This window comes from Serinus canaria, chromosome 1 (genome assembly GCF_022539315.1).
Source record: "Serinus canaria isolate serCan28SL12 chromosome 1, serCan2020, whole genome shotgun sequence".
In the NCBI taxonomy this organism is placed as follows: domain Eukaryota; kingdom Metazoa; phylum Chordata; class Aves; order Passeriformes; family Fringillidae; genus Serinus; species Serinus canaria.
This window is the reverse complement of record NC_066313.1, coordinates 86,964,115-86,985,458: the sequence shown is the minus strand read 5'-3', so window position 1 is coordinate 86,985,458 and position 21,344 is coordinate 86,964,115. Positions and strand designations below refer to the sequence as shown.

General features: G+C 39.2%; 1 protein-coding gene across 1 annotated transcript in view; it reads right to left on the bottom strand.

The window, feature by feature from the left end:
• Positions 1-21,344, bottom strand: part of LOC115484868 (opsin-3-like) — a 50,310-nt gene that overhangs the window by 17,985 nt on the left and 10,981 nt on the right. Inside the window, 1 exon segment of the mRNA XM_030234884.2 lies at positions 6,824-7,149. Coding sequence (XP_030090744.2) covers positions 6,824-7,149 — 326 coding nt within the window.

The following is a 21,344-nucleotide window of genomic DNA, read 5'->3' as shown; positions in this document are numbered from 1 at the left end:
TGGCATCTGAAAATTGCTGTTTATAAAAGTATGAATGTCAGGAGTTAGTGTCAGAATGCTACAGATTTTGCTTCAAAAGTTATGCTATGTTTGTACTTTATGTTATGACCTGGAATTAAATATCAATGACATAATGGCATAATAATTTAACTATTTTAGCATTTTTAAAAATAATTGAAAACATGTACCATTAAAAATATAATAATTATTGATACGCCATAACCTCTTTTCAAGGTGAAACTATTTCCTTTTTTTTTAATAATATAATTTGCTTCTTTTAATGCTACTCATTTTATGTACCAGCAGCTGAGAAAAAAATTTGCTGGTTTTGAGAATAATCTCTTTGATGTGATTTTCTTCCTCTACTGAGTACAGAGAGAACATAGAGCAAAAAATAAGATAGATAGATTCTTAAAATGCCTTGAATTCTCACAGGTAATTTCTCAAAACCATGTGCTTTCCTTCATTACAATAGGAATAGTACTATCAGCTTAGCAAAGCCTTGGAAAATCACTGTATATTCACAGCATCTTCAAACCATCAAAGGAAGGAAGGAAGGAAGGAAGGAAGGAAGGAAGGAAGGAAGGAAGGAAGGAAAAGGAAGGAGATCTAGATATGTAAAGAACGGTGTGAGGATAAAGGAGATAGGAAGCAATGAGACTCATGGGCTGTGAAGATGAGAGAAATAATTTAAAAAAATTACAGAAATAATAAAAAAAAATTAAACAGGAAGAGTTGATATGCAAGGATTTCTTATATATGTAATACCATTTACAGATTGCAATCCAACTCTAAGTAAATCACATATTCAACAGAATTTAAAACCTTACTAAGATATAGTGAGGCACAGCTTTCCTCCCCACAAGTATACCGTGGCATTTTTATTCCAGATATCAGTTCACCTACAGAATTCTAATAATTTTGATCATGTTTAGAAGCCAAGAAGAGTTGAAAGTAATCAGAACTTCACTGCATACATACTATATGCAGTCTAATGTCTAATGTCTTTCAGTGCTCCTCCGCTTTGAAACAACAAAAAGCAGCCAGCTTTTCTACTGGAGATATGATATAGAAATTTTGAAAAAATTACAGTGTTGCACAGGAATGCAAATTACTCTCTCAAAGCTCATTCTTATGGCAAATACCATAGAATCAAACAATAAAAAACAGGGTCTGTTATCACAAAATACTCTGTTATCACAGAATCCAAAAAATAGTGTGCTGTCAGCTTTGAGTTCTGACTATAGAGAGGCTTGCACATGAAGAATTTAGTAAGAGTCAAACAACTGCTCAGTAAGCAGATGTTGAAAATTTAGTGATAGGTACTTGCTGAATGCTGCACAGAAAATTTGGAAATATTTATTTTTATTATTTTTTTGTGATAGGCTGTATATCACTTTACAGCAGTTGATAATCCAGCCAATCCTTACATTGTATTCTGTAAATGTATTACAATTTTCTCAGCCTGAGACTTCTACTTTAGTAAGTTCCCTTTTCTTCATGATGATGTGACAGAAAACATCTATTAATTAATTTGCAAACTAAATCTCTTTTTCATTTGAATGAGATGTAATGCCTATATATTTGTGGCAAGATTTAAAAATTAAACAGCAGAATCATTTGTCATTTTTCTTCTATGCCACCAGAAACTAAGAGGGAAAGGGTATATGAAGATCCAAAGGAAAGAAATAAAATTTATGAGTATATGGTAAAAAAACAAGATATGACTTTCTAATGAGTATATCTGTCTGTTTAGGCTTAGATGCAGCAAACATACCTGAAATCAAGTCAAATCCCAAACTACTTAATCACATTTGAAAGGGATGATCTACAGGAACTATACAACCAGGTCTACATCATCTTCACCTGAATTACTTTTCTTAGGACTTATTTTTTTAATTAAAAAAACAGAATTTTTTTGAACTTTGCTTCAATGACTATGAATCTGGTTTTATTTAGGGTTCTAACAAGTTAAGATTTAATGGTGTCTAACTGCTTTATCAGCTTTCTCAACATAAATCATAACTTCAGTGCCATGAAATATGAACTTTCAGAAAATCAAGTTTCTCTATAGATAGGCATATGGAGCACATGAAGGACTGATGGAACAATAATTACATTCCCATCCTATTCTTTGTGTTATGGGAAGATTTTTTTTCAGTTTAAATCACTAAGCATTCTGCCCTAATGTGCTCTCTTTCTCCAAAGAGATGGAAAAGATGGAAAACTGGAAACATTCACAGGCATGGTCCTTCCACTTTGTTGTCCTTTCCTGACTACTTTAATGAATAACGATACAATAAATGCTTTTACAAATATTGTTTAACTGTTCCAAATAGTACAGATATAAAACAAGATTAAGGAATCAGAAATTATAAAAAATTACCTCTCTTCATTCCTTTTTCTCTTAGATTTCCTGTGTGGGCACAGGAGATTTCAAAATCACCACTGCTGTTTATACCCTAATCTTTAAAAAATAACCTAGAGTCAAAAACTCATCATAGAGATTTAAAAATTAATTTCCTTTATAACCACGTGATGATTTCACTCTGGGGCATTCTTTTGACATAAGAGATGGAAGCACTTTTCCTATGCTAAATTTAGTACTTTGAAATCTGGAAGAGGAGTAAGAAAGAGGACTAGACACCTCTCTACTGTGTAACTGTGACTTTCCCAGTTCCCCAACAAGATGACAAGACTCATAAAAGTCAGGAGAGGGACAATAAAAGGTTATCTGGGCCTCCTATGATATCTGGATGTCAGAAATCATGTGCCACTTTTCAAAAGAAACAAGAAAAATACTTGTAAAGAGAAATACTTGGGTAATTCCACTACCTGGACTCACATTTTGGTCACTAGTTAAAACTAGATGTTTTTGAGGAATTAAGCAAGAACAGGTGCATCACAGGATGGAGGACCAGACATACTGGTAAGGCCAACTTCTGCCTCATACAGTCTTAAAATTTTCCCTAAATATTTCTTCTGTTTTCTTTCTTTTTTGTTTTTCAAAGACAAACTCAAAGTAGAACTGAAATAACAACAGGAAAAATAAACAAAATAAAACCCATCACACTACAGGACTATCAGGTCATGTTGTAAGTCCTTCTACTCCAGAACTCCATAAAACATTGGCCCTTTGCTCACTTCAACACACAGTCTCTTGCAGAGTAAGAATTGCATGTCTAAGTCTTTGTGCTCTGCTAACAATCATTTTTCTTGTTTTCCATGTCCTAGCTACATTTCACAAAAAGTTCCAAGTTTTGTTCAAGCACAGCTTTGAAAGAAGACTGACAATGAGATGAGAGTCATTTATAAAACCAGACTGAAAACTTTTCTTGAGACATCCTTCTGGGACTCTTTTTGTCCTTGGGCAGGATTTTTGCATGTAAGTAGGAGATAATGCTGGCTGAAGAGATCTCTTTTTAAAAGTTTTCCTAATTTTCATTAGGCTGGTTCACATGAGTTCTCTGGGCCCCTCAGTGGAGGATTTTAATCACATTTTGTCTTTTGTGCTACAGTGATCACAATGCTAATCTCTGTAATTCCACATTTGGGAGCCCACTTTTCGAAGTGTGAACAACTGACAATGACTTCAGAAAGAACATTTTTCCAGAGGGAATGAAAGAGTAGTGTCACAGAGAAGCATCATAAGCCAAAAACTGAAAAAAAAAAAAATTCCCATGATTGGACAAGGAAAAATAAACCATCCTCAATTTCCTTCCCTTGTGCTGTAGAATGTGCATGAATAAAATACATATGAATAAATTTTGTGAGGGAGAAAACTTTGCCCCTTTGATCAACTCAACCATCCAGATAAAGCCAGACTGGGAAAAAAAAAAAACCCATGACTTTAAAGAAAAATGTAATTCCTAACGATCTTCAAGCGTGATAAATGGCAAGAGCTCTGAGATAGTGGTGGAGTTGTGTTTTAATGCTGTTTAATAGCATTTGCTATTAACATAATTTATACAAGGATGTTATTGACTTTTAATTCCTTGAAAAGCTGATCTTTCATAAAACCTCTATAAATTAAATCCTTTATACCATTATGCCAGCTTGCAGCTGACTTCATGGGATCTATTGATGCTTCAAGTGACAAATTGGTATAGCACCTGACTAAATTTAGGAAGAAAAAGAGAAAGGCAGACCTATAATCATTGTCCACACAAAGAAAAAAATGAAGGCACCATGCCAGTTCTTGCATTAGCTATCCCAAATATCTTAAGATATTTCTCCTACCTCAATAAGTTTACACTGCACTATTAACAATGGCATAACTCCTGCACTCTTGATTTCAGGGTGCAATACCATTATTGCTTCAATGCTCTAACACAGAAAACTTCTATAGATCTGGCAAACTTATGAAATGCAGTCAGAAAATGTAGCAAGGAGCTGAATTTGGGACAATGCATCTACTATGTTTGCCATGCTCCCATATTTCTTCAAATTCATACCAGAGGGTCACAGAAGGACTTCAATCTACAAGGCCAGAAAATGGCAAGATAATTTTTTTTGGTCCACACCAGAAAGTTACAGCATTACAATGAATGTAACTCTCTTAACCTTTTTAAAATTTTCCTACCTGCTCTTTGTACTTTTATAGAAGAACTACTATATATTCATTTGCATATTGCTCATCTCTTCCTCTAGTTTGAAACATGACATTAGCATTTCATGAACTATCCCATTTATTACAGAACAGTTAAAGCACATCAGACCAAAAGGAAAGTACTATACTTCAGTGACTGTGTCATGGTATGTTCATTAAAAATTTATATATATGTCACAAAAAAAATTATGAAATGCAAGGTTTTAGAATTATGGTGGTGAAAATAGTTCCTGGTACATCACAGAAATTTAAGGACTGGTAAGTTTTCTGATTGAGATTTTCTTTGGTGAATATATCTTACCAAGAAAATCTTTTATAAGCACCAAAAAAGCATTAGACATTTTGTGTAAAAACTTAGGTTTTAGCAACTCAAGACTTCACAATTACTCAGACAGCTCTTAGGACCCCTAGTCATAGCAACTTTAAAGATATGATCTAATCCTCACTGAAGTGCCTTAGCATTTAACAAGTATTGCTTCCTGGAGGCCTATTCCTCCAACAGGTTGTACAAGATTGGGGTCAATTTTCTTTCACTTCCACCGTTTACAAAATTTCTCAGGATCCTCTAACCTCAATACCCCACAGGCTTGCGGATCACTCTGGAAGGCATGAGGAGAATGGAGGAGAGAGGATTGTGGAAAATGCTCTTCTTCCCCTCTTTTGTTTTCCTCTGGACATGTAACCTAATCTTCCACACAGTATACCCAGTCTTCATGACCAAGTACAAAATGGCTATAGAGCGCACATATAATTTCTGTAATACTTTGCTCCCTCAGTATGTTTGCCACAACTTCTTGAGACCAATCAGGAAAATCAGTGAGATTATGAATGCCTTTGATATAATTGAATTTATTTAAAAAAAAGTTAATAGAAAAGCCCAACTCTACATTTAGCACCAGAGGCTAAAGTATGTGCTACAGAAGCTTCATCCATGCTGGTATCTGTACATTGTGGATAACAACTGTTGTCAGCAAGGGTAGTGAGGACTGAAGGAAAGAGAAGCCAAAATTTTAAGAAACGTGTATCTTCTGCATGTTTTTAGTATCACATATTCCAAGATCCTGCTTCTTATTTTGAGATGATGGCAAAAGAAACTGTTGTCCAGAGGTCATATATGGACTGATACTTCACTTGAATGGTTTACAATCACAGCAATTTTTTCCATATTAATATTTCACACTTTTTAAGAAGAGTACTGATGTGTGATTCATAAAAGGGATTTTACTGGCCCACTCAGTACACAAAGAGAAGATTTCCCATTTGGGCTTTAATTGTTCTCAAAGTTTTGACACATTGTGTAAGACATTAAAACTTAATTCTTTATGACTAATCAAAGCAAACTACATTCCCTTTAATTCTGTGAGAAGTAAAGTGAATGTAGGAGAGCCTCAATTCAGGGGTTTATTGCTTTTTTTCCCTCTTTTAACACCCTTAGTTAATTCATATGAACATTTTAGAGAATTGTTTTATAGAGAACACCTATACATTCATTCCTCTCTCATTATTCATCATTAAACCATTTCATTGGTGTCCCAAGAGTATTCAAACTTCACAATACCACACTCTTTTCAGGGTCTTTTGTTTCATTGTGGAATATCTGCAGTGCACCTTAAACCACTGAGAGAAGTATCATTGTAGTAGTAGTAGTAGTAGTAGTAGTAGTAGTAGTAGTAGTAGTAGTAGCAATGTGGTAATGGTGGCTGTAGTTAGAAGGAAAATTTAAATGTGGCCTAGAATTACAAGGAGAAGATGATCCTTGGGATAACTCAAAAAATCACAGTAGAATTACATTACTGTAGAGTTGAGATTCCAGAGATTAAGGAGTAGAAATTATTAAATGTTACACTCCAAAACCAGGAAGAAGTACTTGCATGGATGTCTAATTAATAAACAGGTAAACTTGTATTTTTACTTCATTTTACAAATGCAAATTTCACTCTGATATGCTGGTTTTCCTATATACTCTTTTCCACAGTATTACCAATCACAAAATCAGTATCTGTCTGATGTTATCTCTTTGTTTTGACTGGACCTTCAGAAGAATTAAGATTGTTGAAGACCTCATGCTCCTTCCTTGAGGATTTCTGAGGTTTTTTCAATTTCAATTTGGCTTGCTGATTTGCTCTCTACCATCAGAACTTCCAAATTAGATAAAATAGAAATGCAGAACATACCTGAGAGCAGTCTGCACTATGAGAGCAGGCAGCTGCTTACCTGTTTGACCGCATACAGGAGGCGCCCATAGCAGTACACCATGACTGTCACGGGGACAGCCAAGCAGAAGATGAAGAGACAGATGATGTAGGACGTGGACTCAGCCGACTCTGAGGACCAGCGTACTGAACAGCTCGTGCCTGCACCTTCTATCCCATAACTGCTCCAGCCAAGCAGAGGTGGCATGGTCCAGACCAAGGAATAAATCCAAGAACCACCAACAGCCAGCAGAGCCTTGCGGAAATCATGGCTACGCTTGTGGCACAGGGTGAGAGTGCTGTAGCGCTCATAGGACAGCACAGCCAGGGAGATCAGCGACACGACACCTGCAATGAACCAAGCAATAAAAATGCTTACTGCCATTTTTTTGCATGTATCCATTCCAAATCCTGAGAAAGTAGGTGATTTTCTTTTTGTTTTTATATATTTGAAGCAACAGTGAAAACTATTTCCTTTATTCTCTATGTGTTAATCCTCACTGTTCCTGGTTGCTCTGTCCATCCTGTCAAATTTTGTTTAACTCAGATTTATCTTACATTGGAAGATTTTTATACTTGACAGATATTCATCTTCTAGTCAGGTTGTCAGCTTTATCTGTTTTAGTATTACTCAGGGGAAATCCATTTTCTATCTGAGCTAATAAAATGGTGAAAGATTCCCTTGAAAAGAACTATTCAACTTTTTTAATCCATGAGCATTTTCAAATATTGTATTGACTTTTATGGGGAAAAAAAAGCCATATATTAAAGGCTGGGAACCCTAAACTGAAAGAAGATTTTGCTTCTTTTGCTCTCCCCATCAGCTAGATGAATCTTTAGTTCTGACCACTCATATATGGAAAAAACAGACAACCACATCATGACTGGGATATGGCAACTTGCAACTTTATTTACATATATATTACACAATCAGGTTTAAAAGTGATTTAGGTTAGTATTAAGCCCTAGGTGTCATAAACCCATTGTATCTTGCAGAGGAAGGCTTTAACATTCTGATTGCAGAATATTTCCATTCTCTTTTTCAAGATTTGGGACCCAACCCCCTCTTCAAAACTGTATGGTTTTCCATGGTAGGTTCTTAGACATGACACAATGGGGAGAGTTTTGTTATTTCCTATGGTTTTGTTCTCCTTGCAGCTTCCTTGGAATTCTTGGTGACACAACAGTGGGTACACTGTTCATTACACTTTGTTCCCAGCAAATCACTACACTTTGTTCCCATGGGTTCTAGCTAAAAGTGTTACATTTTCTCATTCGTTTTTGATGGTTTATGCTGCTCACTGATGTAGTAATTGGAAAGGGGATGCAGCTCATCCATGATCTGGAGGCTATGAAAAACTGAGAAACCCAGGAATTCAGCCTACATTGGACTTCCAGGATTTATGATAGAAGGAAATTGTTTGAAGAGCTTTAAAACAGTATTTTAAAACCATGTTTTCCAATATGCTTTCTAGTCCCCTTCCTTTTGCTTCTGCAAGAAGAAAAACCTGAATAGATCAATGTCAGTCCAGCTCTTTCTATGATTTTTTCTTGATCTTTGCTATTAGCAACAGCCAACTATACTGCAGCACTGAGATATATAACCTGCCAAAATTCTCTGCTTTTGAGTGGTACCTATTCCTAGCAAATGGGTTAAAAGAAAAGGTATTCTTCAGGGGAATCCATAGCTGTAATCCATTTTCCCCATTTAACTGTCAGCTTCTCCTATAGCTCCTTCCCAGGCATGGAATAGAGGTGAGTCAGAGACTTCCCTTGGGAACAGCACTACTCTATCCTTTATCTGGGGAAAAAACCCACACACAGACCCACACAGGGAACAGTGAGATATTTTCACCAGGCACAGCATTTTGCACCACTTTTCCTTACAATTCAGTGACTCATTTCTGAGTTAAATGGATGCAGGCACAGCTATTTCTGTCATCCTGACTACAATGTGCAATTACTTAATGCGGAGCTGGGTAGGCAAAGGACCCAAGGGAAATACAAGCACTTCTTTTTGCAATGGGATGCCTTATTTCTCACGGGGAAAGAAAGCAAAAGGGCATGAGGAGAAGGAAACTTTTGAAGAAAATATCTTTCTTGTTACAAGAGTCTACTAAATTATTTTATGTACATTACTGGGAAGTCAGTCCTAAAGAGTAGATACATTTACAGCTGCAATAGCTCCGCTAAATTTAGCTGACTTATAAACTTACTTTAAGGCTAGGCTGCTTTATTGACAGGGGACACCTTCTCATCATCCCTCACCTAATTTGATTTCCTCCATAACATCACTCCTGAAAGCCCTTGGACTCGAAAGCAAAGAATCTACTACTCTCTCTTCATGCTCCCAGCCCACACTTAATTATCTTCACTTTCTTAGCACTGCTGCTTTCCATGCTTTTATCTGCTCGACTAAGGATCTCCTCTCTATCAAAAACATTTAGCTCATGTAGGCACCTAAGGCAAAAATCCAGATTTTATATTTGAAACTTAGGCCTCTGTCTGGTGTTACAGATCTATTTCTGTTCTTTAGATTAGACAATCATGGACTAACAGAAAACTGTCTCAGGAACAAGAAACCTCTCCCTTCCCAGCTGGGTGCTGTACAGCAAGGATCTATTGTACCCACTGTTCCTCTGATGGCAATTGAGACTGCATTTTCCCTACTTTGATGAGATAGCAAGTGAGCTGTACTTTTATTGAGCATATCCTATATTCCTGCTTGTGTGGGGCTGCCTAGAAAGCCCAGACAGGATGTTCAGATTTCCCTAGCTCCAGGCCCTGCTTCCTGGATTTCTGCTCTCGCTGCTAGGCTCTCAGGTTCAGCTTGGCTGCCAGCTCTGCCTGCTCATCCCTGTGGCTGTGCAATTGCCCAGTAACTTCTTCTGGTTTGTATTGTCATGATTTATGGCATCATTTATACTTCCTCTTATCTTCACCTATTGCCAAAGGAAAATGCTTAGCTTTTCTCACACTGGTATTTATGATGGATAGCTTTATGGCGTGGCTCTGAAGACAACTGACCATGAATGGAGGATTACTTGTTTTCAGATGCAGAAAAGTTCTGTCTTACACCGGCATAGAATTAATGTTCAGAAATTAAATTAGGATCATGGTGATGTCAGTCAAGAATAAATCAAATATTAGCAACCAGACAAAGTCACAAAAGTTGCCTTTAAACTCTGGAAAACAAATTTCTTCTCTATACAGAAGAAAATTCATGACATTTAATTGCACATCTTGGCAGGAGCCAATTCATCTTTGCTCACCTTATTATTGAGTCCCACTGGCATGACACAAACTACACTTTTCTCTGGAGGACAAAAATTGTAAATTATGGAATCCCAGACCACAAAAGTTCAGGAAAAAATTCCATTATTTTTGAGCTTGGCACAGTAAGACTTCAAATTTTGAACTTTTTAATAGCACCGCAATTAATACCACTACACACTGACTTCTACTTCTTTCTAGAAAAGAAAAAAATGAGGAGTACACTGAAGAGGTAGTTCATAAGAGATAAAGGAATTCAACATTCTTTATGTGGTTCAAACTTAGTAAGTCCAACTAACTTTTCAGAAAAATTACAATTACTTTGAAAGAACTGGTACTTTGAAAGACAAAAATATAAATTCAAATCCAAAATTCAAATAAAAAATTAACAAGTACAAGTAGCTTTTTACAGCAGTGAGATACATTTGATTGAATTGGCTGCTAGTAATTAAAACACTTATTACCCTGGTGAGGAAGAAACAGGAACAACAGAGGCCACTGTAACCCTCTGTTTACTTTGTGTGACATTGGGCAGTGAACACAAAGTCACAAGATGTGCCCCAACACTGCAGCTTCATCCAACCTTACTGATAGAGGGTATTTCACCTTAACTCAGAAGCCAAGACTGATCAAAATTAAACTACATCAACAGTAACCTTGTTGCAATGTTGGGACTGAGCAGCTCCACTGTCCTTGGTTGCTAAGAATATTCTCAGCTTTTTAATTAACAAAAAAACCCAACCAGTTTTTTTTAATCTCACTCTTTTATTAGTTCAGTAACTGAATCCTAGAAATACACCACTATCCTTTCATCAATTATAACAGATACTCATGTGTTGGACTGAAACAACATTATTTCATAAAAAAGGCAAAAGCAGGTTTCATGTTCAGTACTTAATTTAACAATGGCTGGAAATAAAATATGAGGATCAGGTGTACATGACCTGTCAGCTTGCAGTGAATGAGCTGCCAGCAAAAAACTGATGATTGCCTTGTCCTTTAAATGCTTTTCTTTAGCACCCAGCGTCATCCTCTCCATAATTTTTCCAGGTACTGATTTTAGAGTAACAGGCTCTTAGTTTCCTCAGCCCTTCCTCACGCCCTTCTTGTAATCTATTTTGGCAAAACTGGAATAAAGCCTCCCAGTTTTCATTATGCCTCCTAGCTTTGCATACAGAGTTTTCTTAATGCCAGGTGCATTTAACTGTTGTGACCATTGTTAGAAACCCTGCAGCTATCTGGTATTCTATTTTATGCACTATCAGTTGCAGTCGGAGGAACTAGTTAAAATCTCAGCTTAAAAACAAAAAACAATTAAATACTTTAGGATTGTCTCTAAAGAAAAGACTTGAGTGCAATCTCCATGGCCTTAAAAACCAAGAAACAAGTTTAAAAAATTAATGTAAGTTATAAAAAGAAGAAAATAATTGTATTTTTTATGCCAGTGTTTCATTTATTGAGTAGTAACATTTATGATTGTGTAGACTGTGTATATTAATTTCAAATGAATAATTTTTTCTAGAACTGCAACAAAATTAGGTTCACAAATTGCAAATCTAAATGGAATTTGCTTCCAACAAATATTTAGAGCCTCAAGCTGATACCTAGACAAATAACTCCACAGGAGTCAATCATATTGAGAAATGTAATTTGCTCCCCCAACATTTCATGTACATATAGGAACAAAAATGAGATTCTCACTGAACAGTACTGAAAAACACCTAGAATTCCTGTATACAGATTGCATTACAGGAACAGAAAATTATTCAAAAGTTAACCATAGAAAAAAGTGACTTTGAGACTAGGTGGGTGTGGAATATAAACCTTGCTGTATGGCAATTAGATGCAGTGAGTAGAGTGCAAGAAATTAAATTTCAAGTCATAAACCAGGACAGACATCTATTAATAGGGCTATCATCTGAGACATTATCTATTATTTACTTTTATTTAAGGATCTGTGCATTTTTCCCTGGCAGCACAGCAGAGAGTATGCTGTGAAAGGCCCAGCAAATCATTACACTTTGTTCCCGTGGGTTCTAGCTAAAAGTGTTACATTTTCTCATTCATTTTTGATGGTTTATGCTGCTCACTGATGTAGTAATTGGAAAGGGGATGCAGCTCATCCATGATCTGGAGGCTATGAAAAACTGAGAAACCCAGGAATTCAGCCTACATTGGATTAACATTTTGACTACTAATCTAGACATATTTGCCCTCTTAAATGGCCTGTAGGTCATTAGACTACATCATGGTTAGAGTTCTGGGGCTTTCTGGAGCAGTCCTGATTGAATGTTGAAAGGAATATCCTGCACTATGTTCCAGTTATCAAGGACCAGGAGCAATGAAAAGAAAACACAGTTAAACTTTTTTCAACAAAAAATAATGGAGAAAAACTAAATCCAAGTGCTTGCAAAAACCCAAGACAAATTTCCCACACTGTGCCTCCATGAATGTGTATTTTACCCACTCACAGGTATTGTCTCATAGTTTTTCATTCACTCACACTCTCACACCCACAGGGTCTGTGCTTAAGAAGTCCTGTCTAGAGCTTCTTTTGTGCAACAGAGAGAACAAGAGACTCCAGCTATCAGAAATCCTTCATTGCTTACAAAAAATCCTGCCCGTATAAGTCTTGTATGTCTGAGGTGAGACTGCTGCTCCCTGTTGGCATTTCCTTGAGGTCATGCTCCTCTCAGTGGGAACAGGATCCTCAACCCATGAGTAAGAGTACTCTTTTATTATCAGCACACAATCCTTCAGGCTTGGCTGAGTCAATAATTTTCACAGCTGGAAACAGAATTCTCTGTTACCTGCACAAGCTGTTTTCACTCTTGTGCTGCGCTGTCTTCAGGACTTTACAACCCCTTTCCCTCCCTGCATCCTCTGTACTGACCTCAGTAACTATCTCAGTTTAACAAAGTCTGGTTTTCAGCTGCAGAGGAACCTCCATGGGTTGTGGGGGTGCTTCCCTGTGGGGATCTGGCAGAACCCATCAGCTGGCTAGTTTTGAAGCCTGACACCTGGTTAAATCACTTAAAAGAGTTGAAACGCCTCTGTGGAAAAGCACATTTAAGAGTGAACAAAGCCTGGGGAAAAGCTCTCTGGCTTCCAGCCTTTGAACAGGTAAGGGGGCACCGGCCCGGCAGGGCCTGGCTCGGCTCTGCTGCAGCACCGGCCGGGCCGGCCCCACACGGCCTGGTCATGGCTCAGCTGGGATTTCTGCTGCTGCCATGCCAGGCCGTGCCACTGGGACTATCCCAATGCCACAAGCAACCATGCAGCCAGGACCAACACCGGGAGTGCCCCATGGCTGGTGCTGAGGGTGGCCCTGAGACTGGGAGCAGCCACCCAGCTGGGATTGCTCGGCTGAAATCCGCACGGCCGGGGCAGCGGCGCACAGCCTCAGCTCTCAGCATGGCTCGCAAATAAACTTTCTTTATTCTGGTATCAGTGCCAGGAGTGGCCCTGCAGCCAGTGCTGGGGGCGGCCCTGAGGCCAGGAGCAGCCTGGGGTCACGAGTGGCCACTGCCGGCCCAGTGCAGCAGTGGCCACATGGCCGGGACTGGGCAGCCAAAATCACCACAAGTGCAGCAGCACTGCACAGCTGCGGATATCTCAGCCTGACTCTCAATGGACTTTGTTTGTTTAGCTGCTTTTAGCCAGCTATGTTGCAGACAGAAAACAAAGCAGTGGCAGCAGGTTTTTTCCTTTTTTCCCAGAGCCTCACACCAAAGAAAAGTGCAGGGTGACGTCGGGAGCCAGCGTGGCTTGCATAGTGCCAGCGGAGACCACAGGATTGGCAGCAAAAGACACAGAGCTTGACTGTGGAGCCTGGATGAGATCAACATTTCAGTGCTGCAGAACTCCATAAAAATTGTTTCAATTGATGAGAACAAACAAACCTACGAACACCAATTCTCTCCCAAATCAGGAAAAAGAAAGGGTGAAGACATGTAGAGGAAACAACATGGGACACTGAGGTCAGTGAAGAAGGAGTCAAATGCTAGATGGGAGGGGATTGAGGAGATGCCTTAGTCTTGGGCTTAAATTCTTTTGTAAGGCTGTGGTGAAGATATATTTTATATATCAGACTTTGTTTTTCCCAGTAATTAATGGAATACATTGGGGGGGAATGTAGTGTTCTAACTACACCTGTGAGTAGAACCAGTGTTGAAATAAGCAGATGTTGCAGCAGCTGTGATTTCAATGAGAAGCTTGAACAGAGAAAGATGAGAGAGATGAGAAACAGTGCCCCAGGGATAGGAGAAATCCTGTGTTCTCAGAGATAAAAGAAGAAAACTTTTGTTTTTATGCTAGAACAGCATATTCTTAAAATAACACCCCAATAAGATGACATGGCCCATGTAAACAGCTGTGGGAAAGCTGCAAGGTATGGGAGGGACTTCAACACAGCAAACAGAGTTTCCTTTTCCTGGTGGGTGATTCACTGTTACATTGAAGCCACGGGTGAACTTTTTCTTGTGGAGAAGTGTCCCTGGTATGGCAAGAGAGACTCCTCTCCCTAAGTGAACTGAAGAAAAGATACCCTAGAGATGGTAAACTGACTGAAAGTTCTAGGTATTGTCTCTATGTTGTCAGTGGGAAAGAAAAGAGGGTGTGGGGGAGGAGAAGTGCTCTAAAGGTTTATTCTGATTTCTTATTATCTTTTTCTTTTAGTTCTGTTAATGAGGTTTTAATTATACCCTTTAAAGTTCTGAGCCTGTTCTGCCCTCCTCCTAATCCATATCTCACAGCAGGAAATGAGTATATAATTCCAGTGGGTCCACTGGCATTTGGCCAGCACTAAACCCAGTACACTAATTGGTGCAATGTCCAGAAAACTCAGACTGGCAAACCAAAAACCAGTACAGTAACCCCACAGCAAGACCACACATGCCCCAGTAGCACCGCAGCCCACATCCAGCCCAAACTCAGCTGCTGAGACAGAGATAGGGCAAAATGCAGCTGAGAGCCTGGTACAAGGCATGGAACCAGGGTGTACCTGGCTGTTCTGCTGCTGAGCCCCACTGCAGGATGGTGCAAGCGGAGCACCCCTGGGGTGCATCTGACCAACTTTCAGCCACGTGCAAAATGCACAGGGGAAATCAAGGGGACAGTAAGTGATATTAAGTTCCCATATGGCATCTACTTGACCCTCTAATTACTCCAGAGAGGCCTACCAGTGGCAGAGGTTAACCAGCAGCTTCTCACACCATTGCTGCTTAAATGTGTTGCTGAATGAAGAGGAAACGATGATTCTTCACACATTCACTAGACTCCATATATGTATATGTGTGCATGTAATACCCACTCCTGAGGGGCAGATTTCACATAATATCCTGGTGTGGTGATTTAGCACCAGCCAGAAACGAATCTCTAAATAAGCCACTCCTCTTCCCCCCACCCTTCTGGCAAGAGAGGGACAAAGGCAGAGACAACAGGTTGAAATAAAAATTTATTGAAAGCAAACAGCAATGGAATAAGAAAAGCACAGTAATAGCAGCAATATTAATAACAAAAGTACATGAAACACACAAAGAGTTGTTTGTTACACACAAGGAGCTGTTCATCACCTCAGCTTAGTTCTGCATGGCCGCCAGGACAAAGTCAGGGTGGTGGCCGTTCCCATGCCCAGGACCACTTGGTTTCTCCAGATGAAGAAAAGCTGTTGGGCACTTCCTGCTGTCAGCACTCCTGTTCCCAAGCCCGAGACAACGAAAACTATGAAGGATAAATCCCCCAAAAGCTGGATAATCTGTGCTGTGATGCCTGTTTTTTTCCCAGATCCCTGTGCTCCACTGGTTCAATTCCATGAGGCATGGCCACTTTGAACTGTTCCACCCTGATCCACCTGGCTCCCCTCTGCTCCTTTTGGCTCCTCTTGGCTGGGACTAGGCTCCCCTATACCCCTCTGCTTTTGCAGATATTTCTTGCACCAGTGCTGCTCTTCAGCCCAATGTCTTAGAGCCAAGGCCACCACTTTTCCAAGCCATGTTTTGGAGGAACTGGGAAGAGGACAGGCAGTGGCAACAGAGGACAGGGTCCACACAGCTGATCCCAGCAATGCCCCCAGTGAAGAACGAGACAAAATGACACACTTTCAGAAGTGCACTCACCTTTTCTTTCCCCTGAAACCATGCCTGCAGCGTTGATGTGTGTGCTATGGAATAACAACCTGGTCACATCCAAACAGTGCTGAGCTGCACCCCCTCTCCACAGCCAGGACACCTGGGAAGGACATCATGCAGTCGAAGTGCAAGAGGAACATGAACCAGCAGCAGGCAGATTGGGACCACCAAAAGTTGCACCTTTCCTTTTGAAGTCAGGTTACCCTGCAGTGGTGAACAGTGAACTTGGAGCCACAGCCAGCAAGGAGGAGCCCTGCGCTGGAAGGACATTGGTAGAGGTGGAAGAGGTATGCTCTGTTCTCCAGTTACAAATGCTGTGCTGGTAATTACCTAATAGGAGCAAGAGGTAGGTCTCTCAGAAATGTTATTCATCCTAACATAGCCATGTTCCCTTCTTTCTAGTCCCTCATTTTTCAGCTGCTAAATCTGCTGTTCCATTAGCTGGAGAATATGCTAAAAAATTCTGTGGCACAACAAGATGGAGGAGGTAAGATGGAGATACATCCCAAGTTGGGAACATTGGGGAATCCTGTGCTGAGGTATTCTTCTGCTGTTTCCTCTGGGTGACACCTTTCATTGTGCTTGCCCAAGGACTTACAGAAGAACAGCAGTAAGAAACAGCTCTCTTCAAATGAAGCCTCTTAACACCTCAAATTTCAAGTTTTGATCTTAATTACAAGTTGTGCTACTGAATGGTATTACATAAATATGTTATTGAGTTATACAACACTAATTTGATCAGTGACTCAGTACTGTTTTCAAGGGAAATAACTTTCCTGAATAAATGAAAGCATTTCTGTTAGTTCTCTACAGAAATAAAATACTCCACACATGAAGATGAAACATAAAAAATTTAGGCAACTTTAAAGTCATGACATTTCCAGCATATTTGTACTACTGTATCTCCTTAGAAGTCTTTCTGAAACATATCTTAGTATCATCTGCCAGGTACTATGCACGAAATACAATTTGTAGGTCTAGTATTCACAAGAGAGGTTTAGAAGCAACAAGATGTAAAAAAAAGAAACAGTGTTTTTCTAATGGTTGCTTATTCTTCAGGAGCAATTTTGTTGCTCTGGGCCAAAGTATCTTACCTAAAAACTGCCACAACATCAGAGACTTTGTAAGAGCAATACATTCTATCATCACCTTTGTTTCCATTTTTATATACCACTTAATGTTAATACTTATAAGTAAAACTCTCGGGCTCTGCTTCCATCAAAATCAATACATTTCTTCGACAAAAATACAGTAGCTGCTGCCATCAGAGATTTCTTTGTAAGTGAGGAGGCAAGAATATTATAATGATAAAAGCAGAAACTTTCAAAAGCTGACTCAGTGATTGACTTGGTTTTCTCATAGCATATTGTCCTGGCGTGACTTCAAGATGCTGAATTGTATGCCCATTCATCTGTTTAGCCCAGTGAAAAACTGGATCTGAGAGCAAAGGAGGGGAGAAGGAAAAGTGGTGGAATTTTTTTTGCAGCTGTATCCAAAACACAGAGATAAGCAGTGCTCTCAGAGTTCTCTGCTCTGCAGACAGACAGGGAGTTTTCCCTCGCTGTTTTCACTGTTTTTTCTCTCATTAGCTGAGGCCAGAAGTTTTTTTTGGACTGTTCAGCCATTGTTCATCCCAGGAACACCAGGATTATTGTCTGGGGCCCCCCAAGCTTTAGTGTGGCTGGGACACTGGACCCGAGCTCCAAAGAGAGAGACCTGAGCCCCAGAGAGACTGAGAGAAAGCCAAGGACACATGCACAACAAGGACTCTGAACTACAAAAGTACTCTCTTTGAATTTGCCATCTCTTCAAAACAATGAGAGGTTCCATTATTTAATATTATTCCTTTTCTCATGTTTGTGAATACTTTGTTTGGTAAATCAATATTTTTTTCCACTTTTCTTGAAGGAGATTTATGTCTCCCAAACCAGCGTGGGGAGGGGTACCCTGAATTTGTTTTCTAGAGGGAACCCTTTGGAGGTTCCCCCCCAAATTTGGCCTAAACCAGAACACACATGCACTTTAGTAAAATATGAAAAACTCCTAAGTCACAGCATCACAGAGGAAAGATAAACAAAACCTTTAAACTGTTTAAACAAAAATTAAAATTCCATTTTGCCTTCTAGCTTTGAGTCTCATAGTAGATATTTCATTGTTAGAGAAAAATCTATGTCATATGCAGTCTCCAGTGAGGTTCTGCAAGTTAGATCTCTTTTTCCATTATATTATTACCAAAAAGTGACAGCAAGAATGTTGATTGGTCTGTGAAATCTAGAATAGGCAGCCTGGAAAGAAACAAATTCAGTTAAATTGATGGAACACAGTTAAGTTAGATAGCAACTTTCATCACCAGTAGGGCTAGTGGGAAGGTACCATAAAATAAGCAAATCTGAGAAAGAAATGTGTGAGAGATTGTGAACGTGGGATTTCACAAAATATTATTATCCAAGGTACTGGTTTTTGTTGTGGGGTGTTTGGTGTTTGGGGATTTTTTTTCATTTTTTGAGATGAGAAATACAATTGAATATTCAGAAGGGGTTCAAACAAGTCTGGAGAGTGGCAGACACATATGGCTACTGCTCCTTCTTCACTAAACCTCCAGAATTTTGTCCACTTCTTCCTTTTCTCTCCCAAACAAAACTAAAAAGAGATACATATTTTGTGAGCCCACATCCAACTGATTTTGGCAGAAAACCCCAAACCTTTCCAGAGCTAAATAGAAAGCCCACTGAACCTAGAATATATTTCAGAGTTAAGATGAATGGACTCAAAGTGAGGTCTGGTCTTGGTGGACAACCAACCAGTAGTAGTCTGACTTGCCTGAAGTTCAGGGAATAAAGAAATCACAGCAGAAATTTTATGATATAGCAAAACCACAATGTGAGTAGAGCAACTGATAAGTTCAGGGCTCATATAAAGGATATGAACTGCATAAGAGTGGATGGATGCCTCAAAAACTGACAGAAGCAGCTGAGAATGGGGTGTGCTTCAAAACACTATTGGCTTTATTTGGATGTGCCTATTAAATATTTATATGATAAACATAGAATAAATGGTAAAAAAATTAAAGATTCTTGAATAGACTCTTATTCTAGTTGCTGCCACATTTTAGTCATCAGAGCACAATTTCCTTTTGATTTTTAATGCATTAAAATCATTTCCACTTATTTGAAATTGAGAAAATATTTCCTACAATCATTTGTTGAACACTAGCAGTTACAACCATTTTCCAAACACAGGCTACTTCAGACATCAACCATTCACTTTGAATAGAAATAAATCCACCAGTTGCCATTTATCTAATGCCTGCAATTATCTATTCTCTTTTGCTAAGATGACTTCGAATCATGAGTCCATTAGAACCGGTAATCATTCCCTTCTCCAAAGAATTATCTGCCTGCTTAACTCTAATGGGTGTCACAGTTTAACATTTTACTTGAAAGAAATTACTGAAAAATATTTGCTGGATCCAACCCTGCTGGGAGAAATATGACAACAAGCATTACTGGTCCTGTTCAATAAATCTTGCTATTTTCTCAATGGTCATTTCTGTGTTTCATCCTTTGCACAACGTACCCTTTCCTTTGTGTTTGGTGGTATCTTCAATACAGACAGCATATATTACTTTTAATAGGAAAAAAATCTTGGGTTTTTCTTCTTTCTTGCCCCCCCCCTTTCTGAATTTTTGAAGGTGTTTATTTTTTGCTTTAAAGGTGGTCTTAATTCCTAGCTGTATCTCGTGACTTAATGTGCATCACTGAGTAGTAATGTATTTTTCTGCAATGTTATTAATATGCTTATCCATCCAAACAACCAACTCCCAGTGGCATAAACAGTGCAAAGAATTCCCTTTTGCATCTCAATGATACCAGCATAGTACAAAAACATCCCTGAACATACGCTCCTGTCTCACTTTTCATATGTTAGTCAGGACCTCTTTGCATTCTGGAAAGCAGGTTGGCCATGGCAAATTCAGTTCCCTGATTTGGCTGCCTCCATATCAATATATTTATTCTGCTGCCTTAAGGAATCAGAATAAGAATTGTCAGCACTAGATGGAGCTCCTGTACAGCAACATCTCGAGGAAAAATCTTCGGGGCTGCTGTGCATGAGAAAAGCAGAAATGGATGCGCAGCCCTGGTGTAGCAGGAGGATGATATCAGGGCAGTCAGGTTCACTGCTGCATCCTCATGCCCATGCTACCCTGCAGGGCCCCCACCTCCTGCCAGGACTGCTCCTTTTGAAACGTGGGGGCATCCCCAGAACCTTCCTTCCTGCTGAGGATGTGCACAACTGTAATACATAACATGCAGTCTCAGGGGGTTTCTGTATGTGGGACATGGCACCAAATCAGCTAAGAGGTGAAATGACAGTGTTAGCATCTGCTAACCAATGAGCCAAGCATCCACATAGCACACAACCAATGTCCTTCTAATGAGCTTCTCCTTTTTCACTGAACCTATCTGCTGATTTTTAATAATAAGAGTATATTTCTAATGATTTTCTATAATCTGTGGGGTTTCTTTGGCACTTAACATTCCTAGGGGTGGAGCACACTACAAATACTAACTAACATTAGACAAGTTTTTCACAATGTCTAATGGTCAAACTGATTTTTATTATAGTTAGATATTAACTGGTCAATAAATAGTCATATCTGATACTATTAATGCAGTCTCAAAATATGATGATCAGGCTTTACACTGCCTTTGAATCAGGAGTTTCTTGTGTAGTTTTACAACCCCACAACCTCATATGGTGTAGAAGTGAGCTGAAACATCAGAGAAGGCTGCTCCTGTCTCTATCCAAGATCACTGTGATGGCTGAAGGATGTGCAAACAGGAAAAGCAGCATTCTCCGTTCCTTAACCCCCTCCAAAGGACCTCAAAGTGGAGATCCTTAGCTACATCCATTAAAAAATTTAATACAACCAATGCAGACAGAAATCCTTTGCAGTACATTTTCACCCAAACAATAAGTCTAATCTTCAATTGGATAGAAGGGTGGAGATTGCTCTAGAAAGTGTAGTAGTGCAGGTGTGACATACTGGGGCAAGTGTGGCTATCATGGAGAGAAGCCATACCTTGCTTAATTCATCAGAGGTCCTTGACAGCACTGTGCAGACAGGGCTGATGCTGACTT